Source organism: Caretta caretta, chromosome 1 (assembly GCF_965140235.1).
Source record: "Caretta caretta isolate rCarCar2 chromosome 1, rCarCar1.hap1, whole genome shotgun sequence".
NCBI classification, from domain to species: Eukaryota; Metazoa; Chordata; order Testudines; family Cheloniidae; genus Caretta; species Caretta caretta.
Genome location: NC_134206.1, coordinates 234,063,516 through 234,075,412, shown reverse-complemented (window position 1 = coordinate 234,075,412; position 11,897 = coordinate 234,063,516). Strand labels below are relative to the sequence as shown.

General features: G+C 38.0%; 1 protein-coding gene across 1 annotated transcript; it reads left to right on the top strand.

Annotated features, from left to right (window-relative positions):
- The first annotated feature begins 1,617 nt into the window (after window positions 1–1,617).
- On the top strand, window positions 1,618–11,897 carry LOC125625043 (sulfotransferase 6B1). The gene is made up of 6 exons (XM_048826581.2): window positions 1,618–1,780; window positions 2,634–2,818; window positions 5,315–5,441; window positions 8,834–8,928; window positions 10,195–10,381; window positions 11,680–11,897. Exons 1-6 carry the CDS (start codon window positions 1,636–1,638, stop codon window positions 11,796–11,798), a joined length of 858 nt encoding a protein of 285 aa, XP_048682538.1. The 5' UTR covers window positions 1,618–1,635; the 3' UTR covers window positions 11,799–11,897.

Below are 11,897 nucleotides of genomic sequence, written 5' to 3'. Positions count from 1 at the left end.
TAAGACCCACTGTTTCCATTATATCATTTTTGAAAACCTGGACTTGTGAATTTGTCTTGACCCTTTTTCAGCCACTTTGAAATATCAGGATTGCAGTCCACCTCTCCCCTTCAGGGCATATTTTCAGCTTGCTCAGCATAATAGCCTTGCAGCGTAAGTCCTTGTCTGACAAGATAACATATGCTACTTAGTTTTTCCTTTAGGATCTTCCTGCTTTCATCCTTTTTCTGAAACTACTGTGAATCTAGCATGCCACCGATGCGTCTTGTGGTCTTTTGAGGAACATCAGCTGCTTCCTGGTGACACAAAGCAGCTTAGTGCCTTTCAAATTTGTCTCAAGCCTCTTTCCAGTTAAAGAATCCAGACTGTGTGAAAGTTTCCATAAAAGTAGCTTCTGCCTAAAAGCTCCACAGTTGTAGAAACAAAAAATACACTCATTAGCTTAATAATGGAGCCATTGAAAACCACCAAACCAATGAGCAGACAGAACAGCCTCTCTTTCCAAAATTACCCACAGGGCAAACTTAAATCATGGTTGATGAGGTATTTTGGAAATGCTAACTGTATCCGGCAACTGGCAGTGAATTCCTGTTGCAGGCAATGGCGGAGACAGCTCAGTACTACAACCGGCAGTAGTTGATCCACTTCTGTTAGAAGTTCAATTTCCTCCTGTTTAATCAGCCATGTTTTAAGTGATTTCATTTTAGCTTTGAGTACACAAAGACCACAGAACCAAAACGTAGTTAGATGTAACAGATGAAATCATATTCACTGTAGTCAATGGCAAAGCTTTCATTGACTTCAATAAGGGTCGAATTTGACCCAATAGAATTTTGAAACATGATTCGTTATGAAATGTGATATTCAAGGGAATATTTAACATGAGTCTGATGTTCCCCAGTTTTGGTGATGTGCACCTTGGAAATGCCTGTAAGTGGAGATAACTTCATTAGTCATTTTGAAAATTGCTCTACAAGTCCCTATGATTTTAAGGTGTCTAAGTTGGGACACCACCTGAGAAGGGAGATTTTCTGTGAGTGGGTGCTCAGCACTTTCTGAAAATGGGGACCCTTTAGTCACTTTTGAAAATTCAGTCCATTGTATATATGTTAAAAAACAAAATAATTTATTTGTGTTCACATAAGTTAAATAATACTGCATTTTAAAAAGATATGTAAAAGCATATTTTAAAAGATACATACTCCTTATCTGGAAACATTCTTAGATATTGAAGCAACAAGCCACTTACCCCAGGGCCTAATTTGCTAATGAGCATATTAGGCATATTTTGTAAGCATATTCACTTGTCGTTCTAGTTATTTTCCACTGTTAAAATACTTTGTCACTCATTTGTTTATCTGGAAACCTTTGCAACATATAATAATAGCGAAATAGAGGGTATTTGTGTGATTAACCAAGGTAACTTATGTAGAATTTTACAGTTGCCATAATTAATTTTCTGAGGAGGTAAAGGACTGAAATGACTCCACAGAATTTTACAAAGTATATAAATGTGCAGTTTTCAATTCTAAATTTTCATTAGTCAGTGCAAATCATCTGACTTACAAGTGACTTCTAAATCCTCTGGTCACTGAGCTGTTATCTAACGTACAGAGATCCAAGACATTAGCAAATATGTCAACCCAGAGTCAGACAGTGCTCATTCACAGATTCAATGGGATTCCCTTTACAACTATGTCATCGCCGGATCTTCTAAAATCCTTGGATGCCTTTGATGCTAGAGAAGATGACGTCCTTTTGGTTTCCTATCCAAAGTCTGGTAAAGTTCTGCTTTAAGCATTTATTGCGGGGAATCTTAATTGTTTGCTGAACGTTCTGGGTGTAAACTCACTGAAAAACCTGATGTGTATGTGAGACACGAGACAGAAAGAGGATGATGTTTACATTCAGATTGGAACTATGGAGCTGTAGGTGAGACGTAAAATGTGAAATTGTAAAAAAAACACAACCAACTATATTTGTGTAGTGTATTTTGATTTTGTAATTTGAAATAGTCTGAGCCTACTGATGGGTTCTTTTTATGACTAGAAATCAATAGGTAATTTGCTTGTAAGTAAAATCCATACTGTAAAGATTTGGCTAAAGACTTACTACACTGTTATCATTAACTAGTCAGAACTGTATTAAGTAATTTTATGGTGCTTGTCTGTGTATTCATTCCCCCCCCTCCCCCCCAAAAAAAATTAAGTCAGTGTTACTTTTGAAAATACGTAATCTAACGTGTTAGTTTGCCAGCTAGGTGGTGGGTATATAAGTTTTATGCTTAAGCTTCATTAGGAAAATTGAAGCATAGGACTACATTTTAGTTTCTATAAAACTATCTGAAAAATATGCACATTTTCTAAAAAGGTTTGTTTTAGTATCAGTGTTAAATCCACTAGGAAAAGTTCTGAGTATTTCATACATCAGCTACAGCTCTAATTCTATATGTGGACTCAACAGAACTGCTCATAGGTGTAAAATTTCTCACATGCCTAAGTGTTGCAGGATCAGAGCTTCAGTTTGCAAACAAGTGAGCTACTTCCAAACTTTTCCTGTATCGGTATATTTTTCTAGTAATAAATCCTTTTCTCCTCTCTCCCCATTTTTTCCTTAAAAATAATTGTCTGAAGGCACTCACTGGCTTGCACAAATTATAATGCAGATTTACACTCCCAAAGTCACCCTAACATCACCTATTGAGTTTGGGGACATCTCCAGAGTGGAAGAACTGAACAATCTTTCATCCAAGAGAATCATCCCAACTCACTTGGACTACAACATGTTACCGTCAAATTTTAAGGTCAAACAATGCAAGGTAAAATAAGCTGCAATATAACTCTCTCAAATTAAGTATATATTTTGTCTTGTCTGGAAGTAGCCATTTTTAAACACACAGTACTTACAGTATCAAGTTACAGTGGCAAATTCTGCTTTCAGCCACACCAGTGTAAATCTGGAATAACTCTCTAGCTTCAGTGGGTTACTCTGAATTTAACCAGAGTAGCATTCTGGTGGTGGCCTTATGTTATTTAAAATTTCATAGTGTAAAATATTTGTTGAATCTGATGTGTTTAAAATTTTCATTATAATCTAGTCTGACCACCTGCATAACACAGGCGTTAAAATTTCATGGAGTAATTCCTAAATCACTATTTATTGGTTGAGCTAGAACATATTAACATATATGTAAGTTTCACTGATGCAGATAACCTATGATAGAATCATACAGATTCATAATGGCAAAAGCACTGGGTTTTTCAGATATGAATGATGGAAGTGACTTCCCAGCAATTAAGCAAAAGCCAATAACTCATCTCTACTTACTCCACCAGAATTAGATTTATTCCAAAATAGCATGTCAGTAAACAGGTACTGTTTAGCATAAAATATAATGAGATAACATAGGGCCAACATCTTGCCATCAGACCTGCAACACTGATCTAGTTCAAGGTATAAATTAAATAATGAAAGGTCTGAAGCATGCCTCCCCCACTTGCATTACAACCTGCCTGACATCGGTTGTCCTGCAAAACACAGTCCTCAGACTATGTTTCAGACATTTGTGGGACTCGATTTGAAATGGCCACAGTTATCAAAGTGCCAAATTTCCTTATATACTAGCATGGAAATGCACTTGCACTTAGATGTCTTTGAGCATCAGCTACAAATAACTTGATTTAAAAGACTAAACATACAAGAGCCTGAGCATCCTCAAATAACGCTAGTAGCAAACAGTTTAACTACATGTAATTAAAAGTTTCTTAATCTAAGTATACTTAGACCTACATTCTGCCTTTAAACCATGTGCTCAACTCCCAGTGACATCAATGGATGCTGCATATCCAGATGGGGGCAATATATGCCCCTTAACCTGAACTTAAATTTCTGGGTTTGCAGATGAGACTTCATCATAGAATGACATCTACTTTGTGGGACAAAGTGGGTGAGGTAATATATTTTATTGCACGAACTTCTGTTGGTAAGAGAGACAAGTTTTTGAACTTGAGGATGAGCTGTGTGTGGCTCGAAAGCTTGATCTCTCACCAACAGAAGTTGGTCCAGTAAAAGATATTACCTCACCCACCTTGTGTCTAATATCCTGGGACCCACATGGCCATGACTACACTGCATACATCTAGTTTTAGTCAGAGAGGCACAAATACATATCAAGAGTGAAAGGCCTTGTATACCATTTCCGTTCAGTGTAATGATCAATGGAGCTAGAATTACATAATGAAGTGTAAGGGATACATGCACGTGTGAAAGAAAGCCATGTGATGACTACCCTACTATCACAATCACACTTCTTTTAATGAGTCACTTTATAATTAATCTAATAGTGTTTCATTGCTCATGCTTATCTGCTTATATGTTTCATTAACCTATGCCTCCAATTATCCTCTTGAAGCTAGTGTGTTGCAAAACTAGAGTTTTATTCCTATTCAAGATTCATAGTTTTTCCCTGCTCTCAGAAACATGAAGTTGACTGTAATGTACATGACTGGAATGTTCCTCAGGAATGTTCTTTAGGATGAAGTGCTTGGTAGGACTGTGGAATTTCAGACACATATAGATTGTTTGCAAAAGAAGGTTATAGGCAAGGATACCAATTATGCAAACCAAAGGCACATACTTAAGAAAGGACTAAAAGTAAGTTTTCAGCCACAAATCCAAGTCTTGATAGATCTCACACACTCACCTACAGTTTTTGCTTTTCCGCATAGCAATATTGGCGGCCACTGGAAAAATTCAGCTCTGCATCCAAGTTTGGATTTCAAACACGCAAACTTCATGGTTATTCAGATGCAGGCTTTTGGTTCAGGCCCAATTCTAGTTGCAACCGTTCTCATGGAACAGATCATATGCAGCTTATATGAGAATGACAAGTAGTAAATGTTTAACTCATGGGATTTATTGAGATCATATATTAACTCATGAACTAATATGAAAGCTGTCTCTTGCATATATTCCAGTTCACACACATATAGGAAACCCATATGCAATTGTGTACCAACCACTAATACTGTATTAGTGGAGGGGCACATATACGTCCAGCTTTCGCCACTGGTTCATTACTGCCTGTTAATCCGTCAATTAGTGATTTTTCCCCACAAATACCCTCCTCTACCTTAATGCTGTTTTAACTGTAAAGGACATTTGACTGGAAGATGATCAGTAAAAGAACCCTGACCCATAACCACATCGGGGCTGACGTTATCTAAAAGGCATGTAAAAAAACCTCACACCTATGCAAGTGGATGCTCTAAAAGAAGAAAGTGATCCTTAGTAATCATAGTGTCTTCTTTTACAGGCCTTCTACATCATCAGAAATCCAAAAGATATTGCAGTTTCTATGTTTCACTACTACAGAGATAACCCAAATCTCCCCACCATCGATTCATGGACTATTTTCCTTGAGCTGTTCTTAAGGGGAGATGGTAAGGATGAGTGTTATCTTTTCTCTCTCTCTCTCTAGCCTACAAACTTATAACACATGGTAAGAAGTGAGAAATATAAATAAGTGTGAAAATTCCTTATTTACAGGGCATTCCCCCCCCTTACACAAATCATGCATGTTACTTTACATCAGCAGTACATTTTGTACAAATGAGATCAAAGAAAACAATTTGTTTACTTAACCACAGTAGCTACTATCCCTTCAGTGTGGTATTTACAGTATTTCCTATAGTTGGAATAGGAAACACCGCATGTGCCCCCTTAAATTTAATTACTGTCCTCTTTAATGACACTGTTCTTTAATGGCCTTATTGCAACATCAGAAACATCATGTACTTCTGGTCAACAGTAAATGATTTAGTCAGCGAAGCTTTGCTTAAGCCCCAGTCCTGGAGAGTGGGTTGATTGCTGCACTCTTATGATCCCCACTGACTTCAGTGGGTCTGCTCACGGGTCCAGCAAGCTGCCACTCTGCAGGAGCAGGGCCTTAGATTGATAGCAGAATTCATCCTGAAAATAAAGTTCAACAAGCACAATTCTCCACGTCAGCCCTCCATACAGACAAGTTAACAGTCCATAGGCAGCAAACTCTATCAGAACTGGCATTAGCATTTTTTTTTCCCCATGCCTGAAAAACATTTTGCGACCAACCCTTGCCTAAACAAGTTACTGACCCTTGGTCCATCCAAAAAACAAGCAAGCAAAATAAAATTGACCTGCTGATTCTAATCCCCATTCTATATTAAAGCAAATTAACACTATCCCAGCTTTTACAAAAACATAGGTAGCTACATGTCCCCCCTAAACAGGAATGTCCCTGTTGATTTGACAGAAAAATACTTTATCCCAGTTTTTGCAACCCCCAGAAGACCAACCACTTTAACTACAAGACCAGCTGAGCTTGAATATCCAGCTTCCCCTTTAGGTTTAGGATAAAAAAAATCTGGAGAGACAGTTCATTTAGTGTTTTTTCACCAAATGGTAAAGAAAGGGTCTATCACACAACATCTTACCTGAAGATGCTAATGTCCCCCTGACTTGAAATCAGCTTATAAGGTAATTTGCAACAGGATCCTCCATTCCAATGAAAGGAGAAAAAGTGCTTATAAGCTCCCTTTTTAAAGACGTGGGTATTCTTCTGAGTATGCTCAGCAGAGTTTTCCCTAGTGTCTAAGAGCACACCAGAAAGGAATCAAGTGTTTAAACTGACATATCAGAGAGCATATAAAACACATTTCCCTTTATTGAATGTGAAGGTGAATGTTATTCTGAGCCCTATAGCTATCAAGCCTGTTTATTCATTCCAAATTGTTATTTTATCTTTGTTTTTCATTTATCAGTGTATTTTTTATTATTTTTCTTTTTATTATTTTGCATTCATGACCCGTATTTTTTCCCTGGGGCCCTTTATAAATGTGGATGCTTCTTTTTGGAACGTTTGTGCCATAGATAGGTTCAAACAGCAAAATTCAAATCCTGATTTCAACCCACACTGCCAGCCCACTCCGGTAGATAGTTTTGCATGGCTGGATCCAAACAAAGGTTTTATTTGTAAGCCTTGACCTGTTGAAGTCTCCATCACCCACAGACTCTACCCTGCCCTGTGACGGGCGGGTTATCTTGAGCTGCCAGTTCCAAACCCCAAGGACATGGATGAGTCCTTTATGAGTAGCGTTTTGATTCTGATGTGGAAGTTAAGATTGTGCTGGTGGCGTTGTTCCCATTATCCATCCCCATTTTCAGTGTTTTATTACTCATTTATACCAGTTTGTTTCTGCTGGACACATGCTACACAAGAATCAATACAGCAACAAACAGCTGTAGGAAATTGAAAAGAAACACAAAATGCTACTCATTTGGGGCCTGATCCAAAGCTCACTGAAGTCAGTAGTTTTCCATTGACATCAGCAGGCTTTCCTGTGTTCCCAACCCAGCAAAAGCAGTTGAGCACATGCTTAAGTGATTTGCAGGGTCTAGGGCCTTATCACTGTCTGTTTTGAGCACCTAATGCTGATGGAAGAAAAAGGATCATTTAAAAAAAATCAATGTAGCCCATCACTTGTCGATAGCTGGGACTATTATCTTGTAGTACTTTGTGTGTGTTCCTGGAGTGGGGATAAAACCATTAGTTCAACCACAACTTGGTTTTTCTACAGATACATGCTAAGAGATCTTCTTGCACCTGTGCGAAGTCGCACTGACTTCAGGACAAGGGTGAAGGCAAAGGGCGTCCTTTCCCTGTCCTGCTGCACATACACAGGAGTCAGCCACAGTTTTGTTGCTTGTGCCCCTTAGGCTGGATCCTGCACTACAGAAGCTAATTTGGCCACTTGTTAATGGAAGCAAAATTGTACCTGCTGATCACAAGCCCCAAGGGAGTAACATTTCATACATCTTTAAGGTCAGAAGGGAACAATATGTTTATTAGTCGAACCTCCTGCTTTACACAGGCCATAGAACCACCAGCAGCATTAGACACACCAAAGTGAGTGGGGATTGCAGTATTGCCAACCCCAAGTGCTCAAACACCATGAGTCTGGCCACTGAAAAATCAAGAGATTGGTTTAAAAATCATATGATTTAAAAAAAATAATAAATGTTGGATTCTTCTTTTGTGTCATCTGGTTTCTGAACCCTTTAGGATGATCTCACTCAACATTTTCAATCTCCTCTTTACAAACAGAAAGGCCAGAAACTTTTCTTTTTTTTAAGTGAAAGCTGAGGTGCTCCTGCAACCTCTTGATTTCAAAAAGTGATGGTGCAACTTAAGAAAAACAGCACATATCCTGAGACTCATTATAAAGTCATAGGAGTTGGCAACATTGCAGTGGCTAAGTACCAGTTTGGGGGCTAATATCCACTCTGCCTCAGTTTTCCCCGATAGTTTAAATTGATAGGGTATTCTTCACTTCCTCTCCTAAAATTTTTGACACATGGCTGTGCACTTATTAACAGCTACTGTGTTTCACTCCAGAGATGGCTGCATTTTGTGGTAAAGTGATTACTGTCTTCCCAAATGACGGCACTAATACTGCAAATGCTTATTCACATGCTTAACTTTTGTAAGTGTATAATGCCATAGATTTCAGTGGGACTACTCACATTTCCTTGCATTTGTAGTCAGTGTTCAGCTTCAAATGCGTTTCTCAAAAGAACACCAGAATTCCATAACCAGAAGTGCATGCAAAAAAAGAAGTTGAATAACTTTGGGCATTCAGTTTGATCCAGTAAACAGAAGGAATTGAACCAGTCAGGGGAGTATAGTGCACTCTCACTGCACGGTAGGAAGAGAACATTTGTTTTAGTGTATGCTATATAGTTAGAATTATTTCTCAAGGAAGTTTATATAAATCCCATTTTGTTTTTCTCACAGTTGTCTGTGGATCCTGGTTTGATCATTTCTTAAGCTGGGAAGAGCATAAAAATGACAGAAACATCTTATTTTTATTCTATGAAGACATGAAGAAGGTAAACATATTTCTCATCTCATGCAGCAAAAAACAAAACAAAGCTGTTGCAAAATTGTATCACTGGAATTTAAAGAGCAAATTAAACGAAAGAGGTACAAGACAGAACAAGTTCATAACACAAACATACTTAGTATTTGTACTGCACTTTTATCTTGAAAAGGTTTCACAAGTATTAGCTACTTAATTTTCATAACATAGGTAAGGTAGGTAGTAAATCCTAATTTCACATATGGAGAAACTGAGTTACAGAGTGATTAACTTGCACAAAGCCACAGCAAGAATCAGGGTTAGAACCAGGACTAACATACAGTCCCTGCCTCTTACTCCTGTGCACAGACAGCTAGATCACACTGCCAGGCTGTGAAAAACTTCTCTTGTACCAGAATCTTCTGTCTGTTTCTAGTAACACAGAGCGGAATTTTCAAAAGAGCTGAAAAGATTTAGGAGCATAGGTCCCATTCAGAGCCTATGGAATTTGAACTCCTAACAAGGCTGGTGAAATTTTTTCCATTCTAACTATTTTACACCACAAAATTGGGTTTTTGACAAAAAAAATTTGTGGGAAATGTCTGCTCTCCTCAAGAATTTCCAGTTTTGAATATAAAAACAATGCCCTCCCCTCCCCTCCACCCCGCCCAAGACAACAAACTGTGGTTGTCAGGTTTTGGATATTTTGATGAAAAGTCTCAATTTTTCTCTGAAAATTTCTATAAAAATGTATTTTTTCATCTTTTGCAATATTTTCCTTTGGGGGAGGAGAAGAAATAGAAATCCATTCAGTTCTAGCTCCTAAGCCACTTAACGTCTTCTGAAAATTTTACCCACAGACCCCAGTTCAGCTAGATACTCCACTATATGCCTAACTTTAAGCAAGTTAATATTCCTAATGAAGGCAAGGAGAACTACTCCCGCTGAAAGTTAGAGAAATGCTTGACTGCCTTCCTGAACTGATACCAAAATTGGCCATGCAACTTTTTTCAATACATTTAAATGAGAATGTACACCCATTGAGCCTGACTATCTTCTCACTTGTATCATTTGCACACACGTAACTCCAGTGACTTCAATAGAATTACTCCTGATTTATATGGGTGCAAGCGAGAGATGAATCAGGCCTCCCATATAGATACCATGTGTACACACCAATGTGACAGTTTTGCTTGAACAGTGTCTTTTGGAAGGAAAAATCTTTGTTTATTTGGTTTAGAAATAAAATCTGATATTCTGCTTAGAAAACAAATACCTTACTCTTCAAATATCTCAGGATCTTCCTAAGGTTGTGAAGAAAATGAGTGTATTTCTGGGAGTAAACATCAGTGACAATGAAATCAAAGAGGTTTGTGAGAAGTCGTCATTCACTGAGATGAAAAGCAATGTAGAAAAAGAAAAGAGTGACCCAAATCACACCGTTTGTGCACTCACATCCAATAGGAAGCTGATATTCCGAAAAGGTACGTTGGTTGGAACCGGCCCAACAAAATCTCATATAAAGCCTGAGCCAAATCTCATTGAGGACACTAGGGGTATTTCCAATGACTTTTTGTGCTTTGGATCATGCCCATAGGGTGACGAAGGAATTCTTCTTGAATCCATTTCTAGTATGCTTTCTTTCCAGTTTCTTTGGTTTGTAATGACTGGCCACTCTAGACACAGGGAAGTGTCTAAATTACAAGTCTAATATTGTTTTACATGAGCATTTAGAACTGAAAGGAAAGATTCATGCAGCTTAACTGTCTCTTTCTTTATCTATATTTCTCTACCTCTGTCCTTCACAAATGCTAATGTGTACCCTCATTACTGCATGGCAAGGTCACTCAGTTTATCAGAAACCACACAAACACATTCCTTTTGAGAGTGGTTGCAGTTAGGGTTTATCTTATATATTACCTGTTGTCTTATTGAAGTGGACATGCTAAAGAAATAGGCTGACACAATCAAAATGGATGAGTGGGAATCTGTTGATAATGAATTACCAGTAATATATTCTTCTTCCAGTTCCTCCACTCAGCATTGCCAGCCCCGAGCATTCAAAAATCATGAGTCAGGCCCTCCAAGGATCAAAAGAGTAGCTTAAAATGAATGAGATTTTTTTTTTAAAGTACATTTTGGATTCTTTATAATTGTCTTCTGGGGTGTTTCTGAGCCTTTAAGGGATGCCTGAATCACATTTTCAAGCTTTGCTCTGCAATCATGAAGGCTAGAAATGTAGGGTGGTTTGTTTTAAATGAAAGCTGAGATTCTCCCATCTTGCATGCCTCCAGAAGCTGTGGCATTTAGAAAAACACAAATATTATGAGAGTCAGCAGTGCTGACTACTGATCCTGCTTCTCTTCTACTCCTATTCAGACAGTCCTTTGAAATTATTATTAATTATTTCCACTACACTATAGGTATGCATGGAAATGTGGAAGCTGGCCCAGAGAAAAAAAAAACAGTTTTGTAGGCATGTGACTTTAAACTGGAAATTAGGTAGCTAGAGCAAGATAAAGTAGTCTGAAGATATAATGGTTATTATGATATGGCACCTGATAAGCCAGCCTCTTTCCACGAGGAACCTCACCTGAACCCTAAGCGTTACTCATTTGCATCATCTTTATGCTAAGACAAGGGAGCAAAATAATAATAATAAAACAATGTGTGCAAACTTTTGTACTAACAAAGCCAGACTATTTAAGAGAACACAGTAAATCATTCTCTGTCCAATGGCAAAGCAACCTCAGCTGTTCATTTCCCATTCTCACTCTCCCAGGTGCTGTTGGTGACTGGAAAAACCACTTCACTCCAAAAGAAAACAAAATGTTTGAGGAAATGTTTACTAAGAAGATGGAATTGAGTGAACTGGCAAAACGTATCATATATGAATGCTGACAAATGAAGAGTGCTAGTCAGTTGACAACTGAGCGGAAAAACCTGGAGATGTGTTAATATAGTGTCAAAACAATGTTTGTACTTTTGAAGTTACTTTGC